This window comes from Eretmochelys imbricata, chromosome 6, assembly GCF_965152235.1.
Source record: "Eretmochelys imbricata isolate rEreImb1 chromosome 6, rEreImb1.hap1, whole genome shotgun sequence".
In the NCBI taxonomy this organism is placed as follows: Eukaryota; Metazoa; Chordata; order Testudines; family Cheloniidae; genus Eretmochelys; species Eretmochelys imbricata.
This window is the reverse complement of record NC_135577.1, coordinates 68,762,069-68,789,049: the sequence shown is the minus strand read 5'-3', so window position 1 is coordinate 68,789,049 and position 26,981 is coordinate 68,762,069. Positions and strand designations below refer to the sequence as shown.

At 40.2% G+C, this 26,981-nt stretch overlaps 1 protein-coding gene across 2 annotated transcripts in view; it reads right to left on the bottom strand.

The window, feature by feature from the left end:
* UBR1 (ubiquitin protein ligase E3 component n-recognin 1) overlaps positions 1–26,981 on the bottom strand; it is a 145,754-nt gene that overhangs the window by 55,337 nt on the left and 63,436 nt on the right. For both annotated transcript variants that reach the window (XM_077818803.1, XM_077818804.1), the window contains exons 22-30: positions 25,736–25,788; positions 24,336–24,438; positions 22,016–22,064; positions 21,122–21,276; positions 17,407–17,506; positions 11,193–11,302; positions 9,348–9,437; positions 4,291–4,478; positions 2,119–2,324 (exon numbers count right to left, since the gene is read on the bottom strand). In XM_077818803.1, the coding sequence (XP_077674929.1) occupies positions 2,119–2,324; positions 4,291–4,478; positions 9,348–9,437; positions 11,193–11,302; positions 17,407–17,506; positions 21,122–21,276; positions 22,016–22,064; positions 24,336–24,438; positions 25,736–25,788 (1,054 nt within the window). The remainder of the gene's footprint in view (positions 1–2,118; positions 2,325–4,290; positions 4,479–9,347; positions 9,438–11,192; positions 11,303–17,406; positions 17,507–21,121; positions 21,277–22,015; positions 22,065–24,335; positions 24,439–25,735; positions 25,789–26,981) is intronic.

Genomic DNA, 26,981 nt, shown 5'->3' with positions numbered 1-26,981 from the left:
TGACATCCAATGATCCCTGAGCTGCATCCCTCTTAGAGATGCCAGGACGCTTCGTACTGAAGCCGAAGTACTCAGTGCCAGGTAACGTGATTTGGTTCCAAAGGGGGACGAAGTGCTGCTTCCATAAGGAGGAATTTGAGTTTAGTGTCCCTGTCCTCCTTCATTCGAAGTCTGAGGCTCTTGCAAATCCTGCAACGCTCCTGCACATGGGCCTCCCTCAAACACTTGAGACAGCTGCAGTGTGGGTCACTAACCAGTATTGGCTTATGGCACAACACACACTGCTTGAATATGGGGGACGAAGGCATACCCCAGTGCCAGGGAAGGGCTAATCCTGCTAAGCAGAATCTGCAACTAACTGAAACTTAAACTCTAGATAAACAGCTATTTAATCAACAAATACACTGAGATAATCAACAAAATACACTGAGAGAGGTACGTGTGGGAAAACGTAAGGACAAGCAGCAGTTCCAGCGACCGTCACGGACAGTAAGAAAGAACTGAGGGGGCGGTGGGGCCCTATATACCAGAACTATGAGGGCACAACTCCAGAGGGCACCAGAGCCAACCTGATGGATACCTCTGAGGGAAAAACTTTCCAGTGGCGATGCTTGGGGTGAGCACACACCTACACTGGAACTGATATGAGCAAGCATTTGAAGAACTACTGTACCAAATCCAAAAGCAAAGACTAATTCTTAACATACAAGAAATCACTGGCAACCATTATGAAAACTTAACAGATTCTGTTGTGTTGCAATATGCAGTCGACAGGATTTAATTTTTCACAAAAGGTGGCCTTGAATAGTACAGAATTGAATGGCAATAGAACTCCTTATGTAAGCTGGGTAGAACTTTCTGTTCGAACAAATATGCTTGTATTATAACATGAACACAAAGAAAGTAGAAAAGAATTTAAAGACAGACCTCTGTTTGCATGTAATAGTAAATTATACCTTACAGGTACTAAAAGTCAAGTGAAGAATGTAATATAATGCACCCTGGCGTCAGACCACTGTTATACTGGTGTCAACATATACACAGGCACATACACTTTCCCCACTCATGCAGCTCTCCAAGTGGGGGGAGAAGGGAATCACTTAAAGACCTGTTCCTTTAGGTGAGCTACAGAAGAACTGAATATGCTGCTAAAGGGGAGTTAAAATATCTATCTGCAAGTGGCCTTCGGCAAGTGAAGAAGATTTGTTTCCTTCTTTCCCCAGCTACTTTGGTAACCTGGCATACTGTTACAGGAAGGATTTGAGAAAAGTTACTAGAGATGAGCTTCACTGGATACACTGGAGCCCTGGCTGGGATGATTTAATTGGGGATTGGTCCTGCTTTGAGCAGGGGGTTGGACTAGATGACCTCCTGAGGTCCCTTCCAACCCTGATATTCTATGATTCTATGAATGGCATCTTTATCTGTGATTTAACCTAAATTTTGGTATCAAGATGTGTCTGTACAGCATCTGGCAAAATGTGGTCCTTATCTATGACTAGGGTCCCTAGGCACTAGCATATTACAAATAATAAAGAAAAAACAATAGAAAAATGGATGTTTTTGGTTCATCTTTCTACACACTCCAATGTTTGGGCCGTTCTTGTTTATGTTATGTTAATAAACTTGAATGAGCAGGATTTGTACAGATGCCTGGTTGGGGTTTATAACAAGACAGGAACAGCTAATTAAAAATCAATTTCTACAGTTGGATCAATATGCAACAGAGAGAAACAGCCACTCATTTTGTATCTTCTGTGCTAGAATACACACTCTTCGGTTTAAGGAACAAAACTCAATTGCTTCAGAAAATTAATCTGGAAGACTAATGTGTACTGTTTTATTTACTCAGAGTAGGAGTCATGTACACATGGAATTCATCTTTGTTTTACAAGGGAGAATGGCAGTAAATTCTCCTCCATGTCTGATTTTTAGTTTTATGGCAAGGATTTTAAGACCATCTAAAATACATGACTAAAATTCTTAACTAAACTTTCATTAAAAAAAGTAACCATTCAGTAATCTGATTAGCTGAAAGTGTTAATTAAATACAACTGAAGTGAGTTCTAAGAAGAGAACAGCAACAGCTGATATTCTTAGCTGAAGAGGTACACCTACCACCTGAGAGTTCAAGAGTTTTCCCCCTGTGCTGAGTTAAGGCAGTGGATTTCTGGACACAAGCTGATAATACCATCACAGCACTCTCCAGCCTCACTTCCTGCTCCTCCTGACATAGGATACAGGTCAGCACTTCCTTCTCAGTAACAGATGGACCTCGTTTGGGTCCCAAGGCAACTCTGGAAGACTCAATGGCCAAAGGTATGCTGTAAGAACATTAAATGACAAGTATCAACAAACAATTACCAGACTCCCTGTAAAGAAATAAAGATCCTCTCGAAGAGATCTAAAACTATAATTTACTGCTTATATTTAACAGTAACTTTACTGCAAAAGCCCTTACATAAATGTACCAGAATCACTTCAGTCACCACTGAAATACAACCATCTTTAAGACGGAATGTGGCAACTATCTATTACGGTATATTGAAATAAATTCCATTATTCCATTTATTGTTTGATGATGCCACAAGTTTACTTCCATTTTTCAGGCAACATGCAATAAGAAATAGTTAAGAGGGTGCTTCCCCGCATTTACAAGTTTGAGGATGTCTTACAGAACATGAATTCTTAAATGACAAAGTAGGCAGAAATTCCTGTATTGGTTTTTAGTCATTCATCTGTTATCTTGTTCTCTTCGTTTGATATTATCCACCCCCTTTTTCACAAATCATATATTAGGCCTGGTCTACAGTAGGACTGTTTTGTCAATATAGCTATACTGGTAATATTATAAAAGTGCTCCTGATCTGGACACAGCTTATAGTAGCAAAATTGTATTTTCACTTGCGTAGTTTATTCCAGGCCCGTCTTCCCCAAGCAAAATAAGCTACATTGGCTAACACATAGTTTTGACTGTTTAATTGCATCTACTGCAAGAACTTTCCCCAGCACAGATATATCAGACATAAATCACATCTCTTCACAACCTAGACTGACAAATTTTGTAGTGCAGACTTGGAGCACACTCTCTCTTGCACATGCACAGTCACCATTGCTCTTACTCAAGCCTGACAATTCTACACCTAGCATCAACTAGACATAGCCACTCATGAATGACAAGAGACACTTCCTATTGTGACTGAATCTGTATTTCAGTCCCCTGAATTGGAGCACATTTTGTTCCCACTAGACCAGCTTTAAAACAATAAAACAAAAAACCCACACTTCACATGACTAACATTTAGCAGATGGACTATAACATAGCCAGATAGCCAAGAGAACATAGGGACTAAAAGAGATGGGTATGTACAAAGTCTTCATTATGAATACTACAAAACGTGGAACAAAGGATTACTGCCCTGTGCAGTGAAAGCAGGATTTGCCATACTGGGTCAGACCATTAGTCCATCAAGTTAAGACACTAATGTGGCCAGTATCTGATGCTTCAAAGGAAGGCAAAATAAATCCACAATGCACCTAGGCAAATAAATGCTGTATAAGAGAACTTTTTTTCCCCTGAACCTTATAGTGAACAGTCTGTGCACTACAGCACAGGATTTGAGTAACTCTATCCTGGGATGTGCAATTACATGTAATTGCTGATCATAACATTATCCAGCTATTTAAAATATGACTTTAAACAAATCTATTTCTTTTCCTTCTACAATTATAAAGAGATCAAACAATTTGGGGGATTAATGATATACAAAATCACATTCTGAAAAAAACAGTTTGGGTTATGAGCGCAGTAAGTTTTTTTTTTTGCAACTTAATTTTCAAACATACCAGCTTCTGGGCAGGACCTTGTATGTTAAGATTCTGCTGAATTAAACACTCAAATTAGGTCTTCAAAAAGTAAAGCCCATTATTACCTAAACTATAGTAATATCAACTAGGGGTGTTTTATAATTAAGTCATTGTTTTCTGAAATGGTAGGTTACATGAAGAATATTTTACCTGAAGAATATTTTTCCAGAGTTCATCTTATATAAAAGCAGGTCTGGTGTCCCCCAAACTGATTTGGCCTTCTGACATTAGTATTTAGCTGCTAGTTTACACAGAATTCTCTAATCCAGGACATTGAAAAATATAAGTAATAAGAGATACAGGGCTACTGATTGGGATGATGCACTTTACCTATCAACTGTACTATTAAACCTTATGTAGTTATAACCACTTTTTAGGAAATTAATTTTTCCATCAGAACTCTGGGTATCTGTCTCATCTCACCTCTCCTCCTCCATAACAGAGTCCTCTCTTCCCTGTGTCTCTTGTGTGTTTTCATACAGGAGTTTATGAGTTTCAATGAAATTCCTCTGTAAAGCAGACATCTGGGCCATTATCTTCTGGCGATGCAGCCTGGCAGCTTCTGCCTTCCTCTTCCGTTCAGCCTTCTCTTTGTCTTGAGTGCTCTGAGTCTTATTAGGAAAGAGTAGTAAAAATTATAGACTAAGAACAACAACTAAAAAATACAAAGAAGTATTCTCAAAAAGTAGAATTCTAATTTCTCCCATCAAATTCCCCAGTGAACTGGGCATCCCATGATTGTAAAACAAAACACAACAAAAATCTAAAAGTTGTAAAAAAAAAATCTTAAAAGCTGATTAGGCTCTCAAGGCATTAGTAGAGCATGTTTATGAATTCAAAAATACAGAAAGTTATAATTAAAACATCTGAAACACCATTTGTCCTTTATTTACTTCTTAAGACCCAAATTCAAGGTTATACAATACCCTGCAAAATAATCAAAATAACCTGACTTATACAATGTAATCAAAGCAGCCCAATCCTTGTTCACCCTTTTACCAGCATTAGCCAAATGTTGAGTAGATCTTACAGTTTATCAAGTCAGAGCTACATTTTGATGGTCTGAAATAGATAAGCAGCTTGACCTGCTGATGGTTAGTGTAAAAATTTTACAGCTCTTGTTTTTAAGCGGACCTGTATTTCTCAGCATTGGACAAATACACCACGAAACCAATGATATACCTGAGATACACTGATATTGCAAAAAGAAAAGGAGTACTTGTGGCACCTTAGAGACTAACCAATTTATTTGAGCATGAGCTTTCGTGAGCTACAGCTCACTTCATCGGATGCATACCGTGGAAACTGCAGTAGTCATTATATACACACAGAGACCATGAAACAATACTCTCTCCCACCCCACTGTCCTGCTGGTAATAGCTTATCTAAAGTGATCATCAAGTTGGGCCATTTCCAGCACAAATCCAGGTTTTCTCACCCTCCGCCCTCCCCCCCCAAACTCACTCTCCTGCTGGTAATAGCCCATCCAAAGTGACCACTCTCTTCACAATGTGCATGATAATCAAGGTGGGCCATTTCCAGCATAAATCCAGGTTTTCTCACCCCTCCACCCCCATACACACACAAACTCACTCTCCTGCTGGTAATAGCTCATCCAAAGTGACCACTCTCCCTACAATGTGCATGGTAATCAAGGTGGGTCATTTCCAGCACAGATCCAGGCTCTCTCACACCCCACCCCCGCCCCGGGAACACACACACACACACACAAACTCACTCTCCTGCTGGCAATAACTCATCCAAACTGACCACTCTCCAAGTTTAAATCCAAGTTTAACCAGAACGTCTGGATCTCTTGTGTGGACTGGACCAGGCTGAGGTTGAGAGATCCACTTCCTGGACACTACAGTGCTAATAAACAATGGTCACATAAACACCACCCTATACCGGAAACCTACTGACCGCTATTCCTACCTACATGCCTCCAGCTTTCACCCTGACCACACCACACGATCCATCGTCTACAGCCAAGCTCTGCGATACAACCGCATTTGCTCCAACCCCTCAGACAGAGACAAACACCTACAAGATCTCTATCAAGCTTTCTTACAACTACAATACCCACCTGCGGAAGTGAAGAAACAGATTGATAGAGCCAGAAGAGTTCCCAGAAGTCACCTACTACAGGACAGGCCTAACAAAGAAAATAATAGAACGCCACTAGCCGTCACCTTCAGCCCCCAACTAAAACCCTTCCAACGCATTATTAAGGATCTACAACCTATTCTGAAGGATGACCCAACACTCTCACAAATCTTGGGAGACAGGCCAGTCCTTGCCTACAGACAGCCCCCCAACCTGAAGCAAATATTCACCAACAACCACATACCACACGACAGAACCACTAGCCCAGGAACCTATCCTTGCAACAAAGCCCGTTGCCAACTGTGCCCACATATCTATTCAGGGGACACCATCACAGGGCCTAATAACATCAGCCACACTATCAGAGGCTCGTTCACCTGCACATCCACCAATGTGATATATGCCATCATGTGCCAGCAATGCCCCTCTGCCATGTACATTGGTCAAACTGGACAGTCTCTACGTAAAAGAATAAATGGACACAAATCAGATGTCAAGAATTATAACATTCATAAACCAGTCGGAGAACACTTCAATCTCTCTGGTCACGCAATCACCAACATGAAGGTCACTATCTTACAACAAAAAAAACTTCAAATCCAGACTCCAGCGAGAAACTGCTGAATTGGAATTCATTTGCAAATTGGATACTATTAATTTAGGCTTAAATAGAGACTGGGAGTGGCTAAGTCATTATGCAAGGTAGCCTATTTCCCCTTGCTTTTTCCTACCCCCCCCCCCGACGTTCTGGTTAAACTTGGATTTAAACTTGGAGAGTGGTCAGTTTGGATGAGTTATTGCCAGCAGGAGAGTGAGTTTGTGTGTATGGGGTGGGGGGGTGAGAAAACCTGGATTTATGCTGGAAATGGCCCACCTTGATTATCATACACATTGTGAAGAGAGTGGTCACTTTGGATGGGCTATTACCAGCAGGAGAGTGAGTTTGGGGGTGGGGGGGGGGCGGAGGGTGAGAAAACCTGGATTTGTGCTGGAAATGGCCCAACTTGATGATCACTTTAGATAAGCTATTACCAGCAGGACAGTGGGGTGGGAGAGAGTATTGTTTCATGGTCTCTGTGTGTATATAATGTCTACTGCAGTTTCCACGGTATGCATCCGATGAAGTGAGCTGTAGCTCACGAAAGCTCATGCTCAAATAAATTGGTTAGTCTCTAAGGTGCCACAAGTACTCCTTTTCTTTTTGCAAAGTCAGACTAACACGGCTGTTACTCTGAAAACTGATGATATTTTTATCCTCTGGACAGATGACTAAAGTTCCCTCACAAATTTCTACCATAAATTGCAATAACCATCACCCATCCATTAAACACTCTGTTGAACACTTCCACATGAGCATCAACTTCCTGGATACCACAATCAGCTTCAATAATAGAACCCTACAGACAAATATATACAAGAAACCCATATATCACCACACCTACCTTCACAGGTCCAGTAACCACCCCAAGAAATCAGATATCTACAGCTAGGCATTCTGAGCAGAAAGTCCAGGATATACACCTTAACACCCTCAAAACCACCTTCACCAAAGGCCAATCCACCAGAGAAGTAGATTGCATCGTGGAACAACCTCTCCAAGCTCATCATTAGAAGCAAGTTCCCCACAGACCAGGACACACCAACTCAAAGAGGCAGACACTGCCAGAATAGATGCAAAACCTGCAGACTACCTCCCACAACACACCATTCAAGATCCATGAGATCTGCACATGTCTATCACAACATGTGGTTTATCTCATGCTTTGCCCTAAATGCCCCAATTACAACTATGTAGGTAAAAACAGACAAGCACTATGATCTTGAATGAACTTACACACAAAAGAGATAAAAGACAAAAGCCATCACATCACCTGTGGGTGAACATTTTTCATAAAGTAATCATGCTATATCTGAGATATCAGTCCTCATCCTCAAAGAAAACCTTCACAATACTTTCAAAAAACAAGCCTAGGAGCTTAAATTCATAAACTTGCTAGACACTAAAAATTATGGACTGAAGAGAGATGCTGGATTTATGGCTTATTACAACAATCTATAACCCACTAACAAATCCCCAGCTGCTTCCCCTGCCCCTCTTTTCCTCCCTATGATGGGAGGGATTTCAGCGGGCCACTTCATCTTGAATGATCTCTTGAAATATATGTTAACTATCATGCTAAGTAATCTGTTCCACCTTGTATTTAGCTGTGCCACTCTGAGAACATTTTCCAGACCCGAAGAAAAGTTCTGTGTAAGCTTGAAAGCTTCTCTCTCTCACCAAAAAAAGTTGGTCCAATAAAAAGATCCTACCTCACCCACCTTGTCTTTCTAATATCGTGGGACCAATATGGCTACAACAACACTGCATAAAATCATATGCCCCCAAGCCACGCACCCTTATACTGCCATCTATGGTCTGAGGAAGCACACATTTAATATCTACTAAATTCCAACTAAATGTTGGCATGCAGTAGTGTTAGTGGTAAGAGGAAAGAGATTTCTTCTTGTTCTTTTGCAGTTGTTGTACTGTAACAAATTCTCTATGGAAACCACGTAGCTATCATTATCAGGGTGAAACAAGTGCACAGTAAGCACCCAATTTTCAAACTCGCATATCTAACTTTGGATTTAAGTACTTAAACCACAGAGTCATAGAACTGGAAGGGACCTCAAGGAGTCATCTAGTCCAGCCCACAGGGCTGAGGCAGGTCCGAGTATACCTAGGCCATCCCTGACAGGCATTTCTTAAAAACCTCCAAAGATGGAGATTTCACAACCTCTCTCAGTACTTAACTGTCCTTGTACTGTAGTTAGAAAGTTTCTCCTAATATCTAACTTAAATCTCCCCTGCTATAGATTAAGCCCATTACTTTTTGTCTTACCTTCAGTGGACATAGAGAAAAATTATCACTCTCCTCTTTATAATGAATTTGAAAACTTATCAGGTCCCCCCTCAGTCTTCTTTTCTCAAGACTAAATATATCCATTTTTTTAACCATTCATCATAGGTCAGGTTTTCTAAACCTTTAATCATTTTTTTTAATCTCTCTTGATTTCTCCCATTTGTCCACATCTTTCTTAAAGTGTGGCGTCCAAACTTGGGCACAATACTCCAGCTAAGGCCTCATCAGTGCTGAGTAGAGCAGGACAATTATCTCTCATATTTTACTGACAACACTCCTGTTAATACACTCCAGAATACCAGTTTAAGGCACTATATCATCACTTAATGCCTAAAACTGGTATTTAGATGCTCAAATATGGATTTAGGAACCTAAATTTAAGCACTTGTGTTTGAAAATTGTTCCTTAAGATTGCAAATACAAATGTCTCCCTGTGGAACATTTCTTCAGTTCCTTCCCTGTTGTTGTTACCTCATTGCCTTTTGTAGTTTCTGATCCTGATGTAGTTGCTGCTGTTGCCAAACTTGATTTCTCTCTCAATCGTTTCACTGTGTCAAACATCTGGGAATAGAGATTTAGGTGTTAAGAGAATATAAAATGTGACTGCATTGTGCATGCCGTATTACTGAACCTAAGGGCTGTTAAAAGGTTAAACATTTTTTGAGAATTTCATATTGGTAAAAATGTACTTGGAGCTATCAAAGTATGGAAAGCCTATACTGCGCCAGAGCAAGTTTCCCACAATACCAATGTGTCCCCAACCCCACAACTGTAAGGAGCACCCCTAGGTGTGAAAGGGTAGTTCACTTTCTCTGGTCTATTCAGTCCTTAGCCATTGCTAAAACTACTACTAAGGATGCTAATTAGTAGAAATTAGTGAGATGTTCTTTCATAAGAATCTCTGTTCACTAAGATATTATCACCAATGCAAAATCATTTCATATAGGCTACTAAAAAGGGACATCATGTGGTAATAGTATTCAGTCACTACTGTCCAGTGCATTATTTAAATTAGCAAACCCAGAGGTGAAAGGCTCTCTAACCCATGACAAATTTCTTAAGACAACTTCCTTCCTAATCCTCATCTTGCATAGTAATTTCAGTTATTCACTCTTAGAGAATTAGCCTCAACTTTAAATATCAACACTATCAAAAAGGATAATTTGATAGATGTCCTCAGCACACCTTAATATTAAACCACTTTTCCCTTTATGAAAGTTGATGTATATTTCTTCTTGCTACTCAGTTTCATAAAAAGTTTTATACCAGCTGCTTCCTTTTTGTGGAATGTCAGGTTAGGTTAATGTTATGTTAAATGACTTTTTATAGTAGGGTATTTTTGTTTGGTTGGTTTTTTTTTGTTTGTTTTGGGGTTTTTTTTGGTGGGGTGGGGTGGGGGGACAGGATCCTCTTCAATTTCACATATTCCTAACTTGGACACATTAGTCTTTTGGTCTGACAATTTCAGAGACTGGCATTTGACTGAAGGTGAACTAGGCATCAACAAAAAAGTCTATAGTTCGAAACTGCCTCTGAACTGCAGCTTCAGATTTTCCTCTTTTCTAAAAAATATAGAAAATTAAACTCAAAACCCCCATATATTGATCCAACATCCCATTAAAAAAAAAACAAAAAAAAACTGTGAAAGTTAAGGTTGTGCTTTTAAGTTTGGATTTGTTGTTCCAACAATTTTCTTATTTTATCAGAAAATCCTGAAAACCTCTAACATTTTAAATTTAATTTATATACCATTTAAAACTTTGTGCTTTTTATAAAGTAATTTTTCCACTTTAGCCATTTAATTTGCAGACTGAGTCTACAAAATGTTTAACCCTCTCCAAAAATATATATAGATTTTAGCAGACCTTAAAAACTTTCCAATTTTACTAATACAAACAGATGTCACCAAAGCTTCTTTTTACTTCTCTACTATTTAAAATATCTTGAATAATGAAGTTATATAAATATAAATACTGAGTTATTTAAGGCAATTGGAAAGTTGTTTTTTTTTTAAAGTCACGACTAAATATTATTTAGCTAAAATTTTGACTTACAAAATTTTAAGTAGTAACCCTTTCATGCACTGGATTCTGTATTAGCACGTGGTGTCCTAACTAACTAACTAACCAACCAACCCCCACCTCATCTCAGCAACTGAAAAAAAAAAAAAAAAAAGCTTTTCAACACAGTAGGATACTGAAGAGATCACGGCAGGTGTGAACAGTGTCTACTGCATTAGCTAAAGCAGTCAAACTTTTTTCTTTTAAAATGCTGAATTATTAAAGCCAAATTACACTTGGCTTCTGCCTTGTTTACCTGCAGTATCCAGTTGATCATATCCTTCTGCGCTTCTAACTGAGGAACCGATTTTAATTTTTCCAGAAGCATTAGTATGTTCAGAGCATTCAAGGCTGAGCTTCCCATTCCTTTACAAAGAAAGGAAGTGTAAATGTGCAGGTTTTCAGAAATACTGGCTAACATTTTTGCTGCTATAAACACGATTTAAAATACTGGCAATACACACAAGTCCTCCTTTTCTTTTTGCGAATACAGACTAACACAGCTGCTACTCTGAAAGCTTTCATTTAGGTTCCTTCCAAAAGAAGAAGTATAGGTAACACAGACCTGACTTTCAGATCTATGCTCTAGTGCTTCTTCCTGTTATTGTATTCATACTGAACTCCACTGCCTTTAATGGTGTTCAATGTGGATGCTGGAGCAGTTTGTAGGATCACAACCTAATTGATCATGCAGGGGAAAACAACAGAATTCGCTATACAAAAAATGCTGTCATATACAAAAATATACTGACAAGGAATTCGTCCACTGACATTTTTCCAGTAATAGTAATCTTTGGTGAATTTGTAATTACAGTAGTAAAAAATTTTCCACACAGAAGTGGGATGTTCAATTTGATTGTGTCTCTTTAATTTGCTTGACAAACAGAAAGACATGAATGATAAAAAATGGGGATTAAGAGATTGTACTTTTCAGATTCCCTAATATCCCCTTTTACTGCATATTGTTCATAAGTAAGGCTGCGATTTTGTCATGGAAGTCACTGAAGTCACAGATTCCGTGACTTTCCGCAACCTTCGTAACTCCACAGCTGTAGCGGCCAGTGCAGCTTACCCTAGGGCCAGCTGCTCAGGAGACCCATGGCAACTGCTTGGGCCACACCAGCTGTGTGGCTGGCCCCAGGGAGTGCCTGAGCTGCAGCGGTCCCGGGGTGGCTGGATAAGTGGCCCTGGGGAGTGCCCGAGCATCAGTCCCAGCGGTGGCCCCGGGGAGGCTGGAGCAGGGGCCTCGGAGGCTGTAGTAAGAGTAGTCCCCAGAGGCCTTGGAGCAGCAGGCAATTGGGGACAGTCAGCCTCCACAGCAGGAGCAGAGATTTAGTCATGGGTATTTATAGTAAAAGTCATGGACAGGTAACAAGCCATTAATTTTTTTTATTGCCTGTGACCTGTTGTGATAAATGGAGGGGGAAGGTAGCTCCCTTTTATGTACACCCAGCCAGCCAGTTGGCTACAAAATCCCTGTTAGTAGCTGTTCTCTACTTGCTTTACCTGTAGAGAGTTAAAAAAGCCCATAGATAAAAGGAAGGGAGTGGGCACCTGACCAAAAGAGCCAATGGAAAGACTAGAACTTTTAAAAATTGAAACAAGACTCCCCTTTTGTCTGTCTGTTGTTCTCCGGAGAGAGGGGACAGAGCAAAAACAGGGCTGGAACTATGCTGTAAAAAGCTTTAAACAAGGTATGAAAAATCATTAAATCATACCTAGAACTGACTCATTTGAAACCCCAGACACATAAGTAGACCAGGAAATGTCTAGAAAGACGCGATTAGGTTTATCTCTTTATGGTTTGTGGACTCTTCTGTGCTAACCCCCAAAGACTTTTGCTTTGTTTGTAGCCATTAAGCTGGACCTCAAGAAAACCATTCTTGAGGCTTAATTTTAAAATCTTTTAACATCTAGCAAACGCCTAAGTTCCAGATGTGTATTTTCTTTCTTTTTGTTTTTAATAAAATTTACCTTTTACCCTTTTTTAAGAACAGGATTGAGTTTTTGTGTCCTAAGAGGCTTGTGCATATATTGTTTAATTAGCTGGTGGCAACAGCTGATTTCCTTTGTTTTCTCTCTCAGCTCTTCCCAGGGGGTGGGCTTGAGGGTACCCCATAGGGAGGAATTCCCAAGTGCATCTTCCTGCGTTCAAAAGGGGTTTTTTGGCATTTGGGTGGTGGCAGCATCTACCCATCCAAGCTCAGAGAGAAGCTGTAACCTTCAGAGTTTAATAGAAGCCTGGAGTGGCCAGTATTAATTTTTAGAATCCTTGCAGGCCCCCACCTTCTGCACTCCAAGTGCCAGAGTGGGGAATCAGCCTTGACACCTGCCCATGACTTTTACTAAAAATACCCACGATTACCTTATTCATAAGGTCAGTGTTTTCAAAAGCTTTAAATAAAAGCAACTTCAGTGGCTTGGATTCATATTTCTCATTTTTTATCCATATCACAGGAGCTAATAATGTTCAGCTTGCAAAAGGGACTCTCTCTATTTATCCTTACACAATGTAGCAGCAATTCTACACAAGATAAAAAGAATAGAAGATTAAATATGCAAATGATTTGGACTCAACCTTCAACCTAAGCATATTTTAGTGCAAGCCAAAGGATCTTCTAGATAAAAATGATAAGGTTTAGAGTCAAGGGAAAGGAGCACAAGACCATGCTGCATATAGTTTATAAGTGAAATCTCGCCTTTTTACACTATTGTCACTAGTGTAATAAAAACCCCTTAATCTGGAGGCAAATTAAGATCTGTCCAAGTCAAAGGGTACCAAAATGTGTGGTTAGTTTATTTTTTAAACATTGCTCATTCATAGGCATTTGTCATTTCTCAAAGAATTCTTATTCACATTTCCCTCTTCTACTTCACGATAGTCCTGTAGTGGAAGGAGGACACTATGACCCAGGATGCCCTCAATACCAACTGGCAAAACAGCTTACCAGAATATCCGGATTCTGGTATGTACATTCTGGTTCACCAAAGAAAATTATGGAAGATCTTAAATGAAAGCCAGGATCACACAGGTAATTAATATCATTGTGAAATGTACGTACAGATACTATGAAAGGAGTTATGTATGTATGCTGAAAATATGTTCCTGAAGTTTGTATCAAGGCAGAATTGACAAACAGATTTGCTGTCAGATAAAAGATGTTTATTCACTTTATTCTCTGACAGCATTTAAATTAAGCATTGTAAGCCAACATAATGGATGGCCTATTAACATACAAAGTCAACAGGGAAGAAGCAGGACTCAGTAAAAACAAGCAAGGGGAGGGGGAGGAGTTACTGTCCCGAGGACAGAATGAACTTTGGGCAACATAAGTAGAAGGAAAGAAGACACTTATTTCATTCATGAAAACAGGATCAAAACCAGGCTGGGTTGAAATACTGCAAAACACATTTGGGGTGAGAAAATTCTTTAAGACAGGTGGTTAGCCTGCTAAATTAAATTTAGTTGCTAGAAATAGTTTGATATGTAATCTTTTTGTTTTTGTTATCCTTATTCACTATCTCTTGAATCTCAAACCATTGACAATAAATGTATCATTGTTTTCACTATAAATATATCTCAGTGATGTGATGTTATACAAGGAGCTGATCCTGAGCTGAATCATTCAAGCTGGTGTGTACACTGTTCCCTTGGGGAAAGCAGAGCTGGTATTTCTGTGAACATTCAGTGGATAAGGGGCTGGACACTACAAAGGAACACTTCAAAGGGCCTTGGAGACTGGAGTACACCTATAATTCTGCAAGGCAAAGTAAGGGCTGGCATAGCCCAGAGGAGACTGGGTAGCTAACAGGCTGGTGAAGTCAGGGAACGGACACCCAGTTAAACGCAAGCCTCTCTTTCACTGGAGGCGGGGAGCGGGGTATCCTTTAAAATTTGGAAGTCAAAGCCTAATGAGGAAAATAGAAAGGAGCACAAACTCTGGCATGTAAAATATAAAAGTACAATGAGGCGGGCCAACAAGGAATTTGAGAAGCAACTTGCTACAGACACAAAAACTAACAGCATTTTTTTTTTTTTTAAATACATCAGAAGCAGAAATCCTACCAAACAGCCAGTGGGGCCATTAAATGACAAAGGAGCGCTCAAAGAAGACAAGGTCATTGCACAGAAGCTAAATTAATCCTTTGCATCAGTCTTCACTGCAGAGGATGTGGGGGAGAGACCCACATCTGAGTTATTTTTTTGGGTGACAAATCTGAAGTACTGTCCTACACTGATGTGTCTGTGGAGTAGATTTTAAAACAAACTGATAAACTAAACAGTAATAAGTCACCAGGACCAGATGGTATCCACCCAAGAGTTCTAACTATAGTATGTAACCTATTACTGAAGTCAGCCTCTGTACCAGATGCCTGGAAGGCAACTAATGTATTGTTGATTTTTAAAAAGGGTTGTAGAGCAGGGGCAACCTTTCAGAAGTGGTGTGCCGAGTCTTCATTTATTCACTCTAATTTAAGGTTGAGTGTGCCAGTAATGCATTTTAACGTCTATAATATATAACTAAACTATTGTTGTATGTAAAGTAAATAAGGTTTTTAAAATGTTTAAGAAGCTTCTTTTAAAATTAAATTAAAATGCAGAGCCCCCCGGACTGGTGGCCAGGACCCGGGCAGTGTGAGTGACACTGAAAATCAGCTTGTGTGCCGCATTCAGCACGCGTGCCATAGGTTGCCTACCCCTGTTCTAGAGGCAATCCTGGCTATTACCGGCTGGAGAGCCTAACTTCAGTAACAGGCAAACTGGTAGAAACTATGGTAAAGAATAGAACTATTAGACACAGAAATAAGCATGATTTGTTGCAGAAGAGTCAACATGGCTTTTGCAAAGGGAAATCATGCCTCACTAATCTATTGGAATTCTTTGAGGGAGTCAACAAGCATGTGGAAAAGGGTGATCCACACGATACAGTGTATTTGGACTTTCAGAATGCCTTTGACAAAGGTCCCTCATCAAAGGCTCTTAAGTAAACTAAGAGGATAAGAGGGAAGGTCTCATGGATCAGTAACGAGCTGAAAAATAGAAAACAAAGGCTAAGAATAAATGATCAGTTTTCACAATGGAGAGAGATGAACAGCAGGGTCCCCCAAGGAACTTTATTGGGACCTGTCGTGTTCAAAATATTAATAAAATAAGATGGAAAAGAGGGTGAACAGAGAGATTGCAAAGTTTGAAGATAGTTAAGTTCAAATCAGACTGCAAGAAGTTACAAAAAGGATCTCACAAAATTGGATGACTGGGCAAGAAAATAGTAAATGAAATTCAATGCTGATAAGTGCAAAGTAATACACACTGGAAAAAATAATCCCATCTACACGCATTTAGTGATGGGTTCTAAATTAGCTGTTACCATCTAAGACAGACATCTTGAAGTCACTGTGGATAGTTCTCTGAAAGTTCTGCTCAACGATCAGCAGCAATCAAAAAGGCTAACAATATGTTAGGAACTATTAGGAAAGAGATAAAAAAATACGACAGAAAATATCGTAATACCACTTTATAAATCCATGGTTCACCCACACATTGAATACTGTGTCCAGTTCTGCTTGCTCCACCTCAAAAAGGATATAATGGAATTGGAGAAGGGCTATCAAGGCTATGAAATTACTTCCAAAAGAGGAGAAACAAAGCATTAGGGCTGTTCAGTTTAGGAAAGAGAAGATTAAGTGGAGATATGATAGGTCTATAAAATCATGAATGGTCTGGAAAAAGTGGAGAGAGAGAGAGAGGCGTTATTTATCCTTTCCCACAAAACAAAACCCAGGGTCATCTGATGAAATTAACAGGCAGCAGATTTAATACAGACAAGAGGAAGTACACTTTTTCACATGATGCACACCTAACCTGTGGAATTCATTGCCATGGGATTTCATGATGGCCAAAAGTATAACTGGGTTCAAAAGAGAATTGGATAAGATTATGGAGGACAGGTCCATCAATGACTACTAGCCAGTATGGTCAGGGTTGCAATCCCATGGTTGAGGTGACCCTAAACCTTTGACAACCAGCAGCTGGAAGTGGAAAACAGGGGTGGATCACTCCATAATTGCCATTTTCTGTACCCTCCCCTTGAAGCTCTAGTATGGGCCACTGTTGAGATAGGATACAGGACAACAGTGTGGCCCAATATGGCACCTCTTCTGTAACCCTCACAGATGGGCACAACTATCTTCAATATTACTCTTAGCACTTTCTTTGGAAACCAGCACATCCTCTCCTCACTACACCTGTCAAGCCAGAGCATAGACATGTAATTCCTGATTTGGCTTCTCTACTGATGCAAAGCAGAACTCTAGCAGTCTCACTTAGTTTCTGAATGCTACGATGAAAATAAAGACAGGATAAATCCTTGCTGAACACAATGATTTAACTCTTCTTTTGAGTCTAATATTGTCCTTATAATAAGAAGTTAGCATAATTCACTCCCCGCTTCAGAAAAAGTGAAACGTACTTGATGCTTTGTGATAAAAGTCAAAGGTCACTTCTTCCTCTGGAGCCTTTTCTAGCTGCTGCTTCTCTTCCAGTAAGCCCAGAGAAAGGAGGTGAAGTACCTGTGAAAGACAGAAGTGATAAAACTCAATTGCTACCAGATGGCTGTAAAACTGGACATATTGACAGAAGACCTTAAGGAATATATCACACAGTGCAAAAGTGCATTGATCTCACACAGAAGATTCAATAACCATACACAGAATATGCTAGTGTCCTTAACGAGGCATGGCCCCTGCTTATTCCTTGCATTAAGCTTAGTTGATCCTTACATGTTTCACATCAGCCATCTACAAGTTTTGCACTTTTGCTGATGACTTGTACACTCTTAATGAATTAATGTGCCTCAAAGCATTTGCAGTGATGCTCATACAGCACTGTTAAAATAGTAGGGTTTATTAGTCAACTGAACACAACAGAGGAAGTCCTTAGGTTAGCATAGAGAAAGGAAAGTTAAAGCATTGGCTAAGTCCATTCTGGTTAGGACACAGCCCAGCCAAGCTGTAGTGAACCTCACTGTTCAAGCTGTCTGACTCCTTCCAGCAACCAATTCTTATCCCCCCCAGCTCACACCTTCCCATTCCTTTGTTCTCAAGCTGGGGGATAGTGCTCAACTTCCCTGCTGAGAGGTGGAGAAATCTATCACCCTTGAGTCACTGATCGCTAGATGTCCCATCCAGGCTCAGACAGTGAGGCGACATTCATACCAATGTCTCTTGGTCTGCCCTGAGAGTAAACAGTCCTTTTCCACACACTGGGTAACAATGCAGCACACAGAGAAAATGGAGGTACAGACACAGGTCATACAAATATTACGGAAAATTCCCACTTCAATCACAACATAATCAGTAGCAATGTTAGAGAGCCCAAGTTATCTCACCTTGCTTCTTTAACAAGCTTATGTTTTTACATGTAGTTGTAAGTCAGAAAACCAGACAACGCAACTGTCTTGAAACAGCTTTCAGTGATGAGACAAGGCAAGACTGTTAGACACTTCAAGTTATGTAACTGCAATACTTACTTTTGCGAAGTGCTTATTACTACTGTAAATTACATTTAAAGTTTATAGAGGAGGCAGATAATGGGAAACCTTTTGCTAGATCAGTAAAATTTATAAAAACAGCCTTTTGGATCAAAGAGATCCCTTTCTTCCAATTAAAATATTGGTTAACCACATTTATAAGTTCGGAAATATTAACACAATGTGCCTTTAAAATAAAGCTATACAATGTACTGGAAATGGTATTACTATAAGAGAGAAAAAGTAAGATTCTGTTTACCAAGCCTATGCTAATCTACCAAACACCACAAATAACTAACTTTAAAGTGTCATCCAGTGCCATATAATTAAGGTGTAATGTAGGAAGATTTTCAAATCAAGTCTACAAAAAAAAAAAAAAAAAAAAAAAAGGGAGTACTTGTGGCATCTTAGAGACTAACAAATTTATTTGAGCATAAGCTTTAGTGAGCTACAGCTCACTTCATTGGATGCATGCAGTGGAAAATACAGTGGGGAGATTTATATACACAGAGAACATGAAACAATGGGTGTTACCATACACACTGTAACAAGAGTGATCAGTTAAGGTGAGCTATTACCAGCAGGAGAGCGGGGGTGGGGTGGGAACCTTTTGTAGTGATAATCAAGGTGGGGCATTTCCAGCAGTTGACAAGAACGTCTGAGGAACTGGGGGGAGGGAGGTGAATAAACACATTGGGAAATAGTTTTACTTTGTGTAATGACACATCCACTCCCAGTCTTTATTCAAGCCTAGGTTAATTGTATCCAGTTTGCAAATTAATTCCAATTCAGCAGTCTCTCGTTGGAGTCTGGTTTTTGAAGTTTTTTTGTTGAAGAATTGCAACTTTTATGTCTGTAATCGAGTGACCAAAGAGATTGAAGTGTTCACCGACTGGTTTTTGAATGTTATAATTCTTGACGTCTGATTTGTGTCCATTTATTCTTTTACGTAGAGACTGTCCAGTTTGACCAATGTACATGGCAGAGGGGCATTGCTGACACATGATGGCATATATCACATTGGTAGATGTGCAGGTGAACGAGCCTCTGATAGTGTGGCTGATGTGATTAGGCCCTATGATGGTGTCCCCTGAATAGATATGTGGACACAGTTGGCAACAGGCTTTGTTGCAAGGATAGGTTCCTGGGTTAGTGGTTCTGTTGAGTGGTGTGTGGTTGCTGGTGAGTATTTGCTTCAGGCTGGGGGGCTCTCTGTAGGCAAGGACTGGCCTGTCTCCCAAGATCTGTGAGAGTGATGGGTTGTCCTTCAGGATAGGTTGTAGATCCTTGATGATGCGTTGGAGAGGTTTTAGTTGGGGGCTGAAGGTGATGGCTAGTGGCGTTCTGTTATTTTCTTTGTTGGGCCTGTCCTGTAGTAGGTAACTTCTGGGTACTCTTCTGGCTCTGTCAATCTGTTTCTTCACTTCAGCAGGTGGGTATTGTAGTTGTAAGAATGCTTGATAGAGATCTTGTAGGTGTTTGTCTCTGTCTGAGGGGTTGGAGCAAATGTGGTTGTATAGTAGAGCTTGGCTGTAGACAATGGATCATGTGGTATGGTCTGGATGAAAGCTGGAGGCATACAGGTAGGCATAGCGGTCAGTAGGTTTCCGGTATAGGGTGGTGTTTATGTGACCATCGCTTATTAGCACCGCAGTGTCCAGGAAGTGGATCTCTTGTGTGGACTGGTCCAGGCTGAGGTTGATGGTGGGATGGAAACTGTTGAAATCATGGTGGAATTCCTCAAGGGCTTCTTTTCCATGGGTCCACATGCTGAAGATGTCATCAATGTAGCGCAAGTAAAGTAGGAACATTAGGGGACGAGAGCTGAGGAAGCGTTGTTCTACGTCAGCCATAAAAATGTTGGCATACTGTGGGGCCATGTGGGTACCCATAGTAGTGCTGCTGATTTGAAGGTATACATTGTCCACAAATGTGAAATAGTTATGGGTGAGGACAAAGTCACAAAGTTCAGCCACAAGGTTTGCAGTGACATTATCGGGGATAGTGTTCCTGACGGCTTGTAGTCCATCTTTGTGTGGAATGTTGGTGTAGAGGGCTTCTACGTCCATAGTGGCTAGGATGATGTTTTCAGGAAGATCACCTATGGATTGTAGTTTCCTCAGGAAGTCAGTGGTGTCTCGAAAATAGCTGGGAGTGCTGGTGGCGTAGGGCCTGAGGAGGGAGTCTACATAGCCAGACAAGCCTGCTGTCAGGGTGTCAATGCCTGAGATGATGGGGCATCCAGGATTTCCAGGTTTATGGATCTTGGGTAGCAGACAGAATACCCCTGGTCAGGGTTCCAGGGGTGTGTTTGTGCGGATTTGTTCTTGTGCTTTTTCTCTGTGTATATAAATCTCCCCACTGTATTTTCCACTGCATGCATCCGATGAAGTGAGCTGTGGCTCACGAAAGCTTATGCTCAAATAAATTTGTTGGTCTCTAAGGTGCCACAAGTACTCCTTTTCCTTTTGCGGATACAGACTAACACGGCTGCTACTCTGAAATCAAGTCTACTACGTTATGCTAATGTTCAAGAGATATGCAAGATTACAGTTTACTGCCGTGTGCTGTGTGTTTACATATAAACGCACAAGAGTGTGTTTTAGCATCAATAGTTAACCCAAATTAAGGAGGAAAATACTAATGCAATCCATACCATCTGGATCATAGCTTCAGTCCATAAGTGGGTCTCCAGTTGTACTGCCCTTTGAAGGATAGTTCTGAGGATATACATCATGATATCACAGTTCAGAATTTTCACCACATTGCTGAATGCTGGGCTGAATTCAGGAGGGGGAGGAGGTGGCAGTGCTAGAAAAGAAGTCACATGCAGGCATATTAACAACTGCCTAATATTTCCTACCAGATTGTGAGCAGGAAGTGGAGACAACAGGTACGCTGCTACCAAGTGAGTGAGTGAGTGAGGTTTGAATGGTGATTGTGGAATTAAAAAGGGAGGTTAGGGAAAGAGGGGATAATAGTTCTGTTACAACTGAAACATTACTGTCTTATCTCTAAGTTTCTGATACATGGAGTTTGTGACTTTTAAAGTGAGTTTAAATTGTTTGTGAAAGATATCAGATTTATGATAGTTTAAAATGAAGTCATCCATAGAACAGGCACAGCACTGGCAGCAGCAGTACAATCTTCCCTACACTACCCCACCAACCCTATCCCAGAAGAACCACCTATAAAAAGGAGAAAAATTACTTTAGTCCCCTTGGTCTTTCTAGATTGTCAACAAGTGTGACTGTTTTGACGGTGGGTTGAATTTGTGGGCATCTGTCCACTAAAAAACTAAACTGACAGCCCTCCCAATTGTTAAAAAAACAACAACAAACAACAATAATCACCAAAAAGATGTCTGGTGGTAACAAGTTCTGGTCACTAAAGACCTAAGTCTATTTCCAACCTGTGACCCTGGATTCAATACAATTTCTATCCCATTGTCAATCCCTGAGCCACATACCAAAATTTTTATTTTATAAGCACAAAAAGACTGGTACACCAAACCATAGCACTTGCTCTATCATCCAGTCCAACTTTTTACCTTCATCTCTGTTTTCTTGTTTTCTTCTCTTCTTCTGCGTATGTTCAGCCTGTAAGAAAGTTGGCCTACGTTACTGTACCAACAGCAAAGGAGGATTCTTTAGTGAAACCATCAGGGACACTAGACTAATAAACGTTGGAAGATCCACTGAGATTTACTTTGACACTCCACTCACACTGTATAATACATCAGCATATGAAAACATGTTGCGGGCCTGGATAATAAAGCCAGTGCAAACATGACAGTATACCTATAGTAGGGATAAGATTAATTTTTCTTAGTACATTTTATAACAGTGTGTGGAAAACTACAATTATTCCCTTGAAGTTCTAGGTATAGTACCTATCCATTAATACAAATACAAATTCAACATATTCTCTTGTGAACATCTATGAGGAAGTCAATTCTTTCAAAAAGAGCCTATGCATTTAAACTTTCCCCTATTGCAAGAATGTAAAAAATGTATTAGTAGTTCTTCTGATCTGCATATCTCAAAGAAGGGGGAAAAAAAATGTGAACATCTCTTTATGGGTAACCATATTTAATATATTTTGCAAATTTATATTAGTTTGATTTTTTTTTAAAACTTCGATACAATACTGCTCATCCAGGGAAGCCTAAAAGATACAAAAAAATTGATAAATGATTTGTAAAGATCTGCTTTGACTCATATTATACTACAAATAAGCAACGCAATTACTTCACTTTTCCCAGACCAGCGGTCCCCAAACTTTTGAGGGTCGCCCTGCCCCCCCTTACCTCTGTCCATGTCCCCCCACCCCTGGAGCCAGGGCCAGGAGTGGGGCCGCAGCTCGGGGTGGGAGGGTAGACAGGGTTAAGGGGGCTGAGGTTCGGGCTGCAGCTTGGGGTGGGGCTAAGAGCGGGACCAAGGCTGGGGCAGAGCCACAGCCAGGCTGAAGTGGAGGCTGGCAGCTGGGCCTGCAGCCAGTTGTGGCTCCACTCCTGGCCTTGCTCCCAGCCTTGGCCCCGAGCCAGGAACAAAGCTGCGGCTGCTGGGGGCTTGTGTGGGGCCGGGAGCGGGACTGGAGCAGAGCTGGGGGGGAGGGGCTGGGTGGCGCTGGCTTGCTCCCTCTCCGCCACACCCCCCGGACAGTCCTCCACACCCACCTAGCGAAGCACGCCCCATACTCTGAGGGCCTCTGGCACAAGACAAGACAATTTTTTATTTTTTTAAATCTTTTAAATGCACTGTGGAACTATGCACATTTATTTAGGGCCAAATTATGCTTTTTCTCGTTTGGATGAGCTAGTATTTTGTCTTTTTTTGACCTGGCATCTTATTTTTTTAAACGGGTATTTTTTACTAGAGCTTAACAGTCTTGTGCGACATCTGGCATCCCAAAGAGATCTAATTCCTTTTACTGCCATACACAAAAGGAAGCTATAATGTGCAACTAAAGGTTTAGCTGAACTTAAACATGAAGAGAGTAAATGGAGATTTCAAACTTCATAGCAGAAACAGAGGAAAAAAATAACTGTAATGTGGGGATGGGGAAGGGAAAACCACACAGGTACTGCTCTTAAAATGCTTTGGGGTAGATCCTTGGCTGGTGTAAGTTACCATAGCTCCATGGATTTACACTGGCAAAGGAGCTGTCCCACTGTGTCTTCACTACACTTTCTATAATTTGTTCCCTAGTTGGAGTCTGTCTCCAGTATGCAATCTTATAGTGCTTTTATTAATCTACATTGCTTGTCACCTGTTGTTAAAAGGCTGAAAATTTAGGCTGGAGTTTTCAAAGGGATCCAAGTGAGTTAAGCACTCAACTCTCCCTGAATTTTAGTGGGAGACAGGCACCTAAATGCTTTAGGCACCTATCAAAATTCCCAGCTTAAATATTCTGAACTCACAGGATGCATTAGAACTGTTTTTTCTTTAAAAAAAAGAAAAAAAAAAAAGCTACACATACACCAAAAACCCCGACATTGGTATTTTCTTGTGCGGCACAGAAGCTGGGATTATCAAGATTCTCTTTGTGTATTAGTAGAGTTGTGTTTGTGAATCTGAATAATGTTTTACTGGAAGATTGGTGGTAGCTTTTTACAGCTTAATTACAGAAGAACAGTTTTTGTCACATGAAAAACGTCTTCGCTGTCTCCTCTGTCAAAAAACCAAAAGTTAGCTTCCTTATGAGTATGGTTTGAGGGTTAAGTAGAATACATTAAAAGAAATAAATCAGAGATATATTATTAAGCACTCTACCATCTTGAGACTCCATTATATCCCTACCTTCAGTACACCAGGTTTGTTTAGGCAGAGAAAAAGTGTGTGCTCTCCTCTTCCCTTCACATTGCCTACCTTGCTGTGCTGAGTCTTGGTATAGTGATAAAAGAACATATTGAACTCTTTCATGCATTCATCCTTCAATTCATAAACTCCATGGCCTGACACACCCGGTTTCCTAAAAAAACATTTATAGTACATGGATTAACAACAAATCCTCAGCGTTTATTTATAGCACAAGTTGCAAGTAATGCAATTACTTCCTAAGGAAATGTTAAGAGTGAAATGGAACACAATGAGACCTGGCTCTGCATATTTAAAACAAGGATGGCAACTTCATTACATTACAAATTGCAGATAAATTCAGTTACCAGCTTTTCACTACCAGAAATACACTTTCCTATGGATCCTGCCCATTGCAGGAGCGTCTCTGACACATGGTACCAGGAGATTATTCACAGATGAATTAATTAAGACTTTCTCCTCGAGTTTCAGGCATTTGGCCTGCATGGTGCCTCACTGTATAATCTGCAGTTCCTTTTCAAGCTAGGCACTAATCTAAGAAACATAATGATATGCTTCCCAGTGAAGTACACTGAATGGTCTCTTCTTTTAACCCCCATCCTACCCTCAGAACAAAAATCCTAGCTATATCTATGGTTCCCTTTGGTTAAATGTAAAAGGAGCAAGCCACAAGCAATTCAAAATAAGGGAGACTACAACAATTGAATTGGAAGTTTTTGTTGTGTGGTGTTTTTTGTTTCTTAACTGATCAAAACCAATTCAGATGTCAAAGTACCAAAGCGATGGTTTCCTTGGTTGCCTATGAAAAGGATCTTTTCTACCTACAGCTGGTAGTCAACAGTTTTCTGACAGAAAAGCAAGTAAACAAGTAAAGAGCAGTCTAAACCAAACACTGAGGAGATTTTCAAAAGGTAAAAAAGGCAGATAGCAGTATGGTGGACAGCTACTACAAAAGAAAGTGAGTTTTGAAAAATCTCTTCCATTAGTATGTGGGACTTCCATATCCCTATTTTACACTTACTTTTCTATGCAAAAATGAAAGCAAATATATTTCAAGCTTACAAAACAGGAGAGGAGTTTGTGTAGCATGACCAACAGTCTAAGGGTACGTCTACACTGCAATAAAAGATAAGCAGCATGGTCGCAGCTGGCTCAGGTCAGCGGACTCCGGCGCATGGGGCTAAACTGCAGAGTAGACATTTGGGCTTGGGCCAGAGCCCAGGCTCTGAAACCCTGCGAATGGGATAGGTCTCAGAGCCTAGGCTCCAGCCCGAGTGTCTACCCTGCAAATTGTAGCCCCGCAGCATAAGCCTCACAAGCCCAAGTCAATTGACCCAGGTTCTGAGACTCAGTGCTGTGGATTTTTTTTATTGCAGTGTAGACATATCATCCCTTGGGAGCTCTCATCCCTTCACCTGCATGTCATCTATAAAGCAGTATTAAGAGCTTACTTGAATATGGCCACTTTGTTTATTACTTTCTCCAAGCCAGTTTCATTGTTTTCCTGTTAAAACATTTAAACACAGAGCATATTTTTACATACACATATATACTACAGTATTAGGTTACAATCTAGAATATTAGGACTAAAATATGACAGTTCAGAACATGCAAGACTAACCTATAAGTATCAGAATCTATACCAGCCTGTATCTACTCTAATAAAATCACCTCAAATTGATCACTTGTGAAACACACCATTATTAATGCAACAAAAACCCACTGACAGTTTGCATGGTAAAGTATGAAGAGCCATCTAGATCAATTCCATATTTAACCTATGGACTAATTTTTTTTGTCAACATTCATCCAAAATTCAGATATTCAAATTACAAATTTGGTGATGAGTAAAATAATAAGTACGCCCACCCCTGGAATGGGAAATGTAAAAGGATGTCCAAAAGAACATCAAGACTCCTTTGCTCACTGAACTACCATCAGACGTTACTTGTATCAGAGATGTGCCCCATCCAAAGAGCAATTTTTCACCTTACTATTAAGGGAGGGCAGGCCACACAGTTTTTAATTCTGAAAGGTTAGTCTCTAAAAATGTCATTCGTGGATTCTATGTTTAGGGTTTACAATCATTTTCATAATATACTCAGTTTGAAAGCAAAAATGATGGTTTTTTCTTTTAACTGCCAACCCCATAAAATCAGTCTGGGCTGTGACAATTAAAATGAATTCTTTCCATCTTGTTCTTTATCAGAAGGACAAAACTATACTTTCAACTACACCTGTGCAATTGTTTTCAGTGGATTTGCACAAGGGTAACCAATTAGAATTTAGTAAAAAATACTGTTGATGCACAAGATGGAATAGAGTTTGGCTCCCCCTCTTTCAGCTACACTAGCTCTGGAGGTCCAACAGAAGAAATCATTTAAAAGATATTTGTCATAGAAGTTAGTAGCTATGACTCAGAATAAACTCAATAGTTCTGCTCCCTGAGTACCAAAATGCAATCCTCCTACAGTAGTTTTTCAGATTAGAACCATACTATGTGTATATTGTACTAGGACAATGGCTGGTTCTAGGATGTTCTTGGTTGCAGGGTGCCAGTCTGAAGGACACAGACACAAGAGTAACTGTGGACTGTTAAATTTCCCTTGAAGAGCACCATGCATTTACTTTTAACAAGGGGGAAAATAGTCATCTTACCGAAATGCAGTCATATTTCACTGTAACTCTAAATCCAAG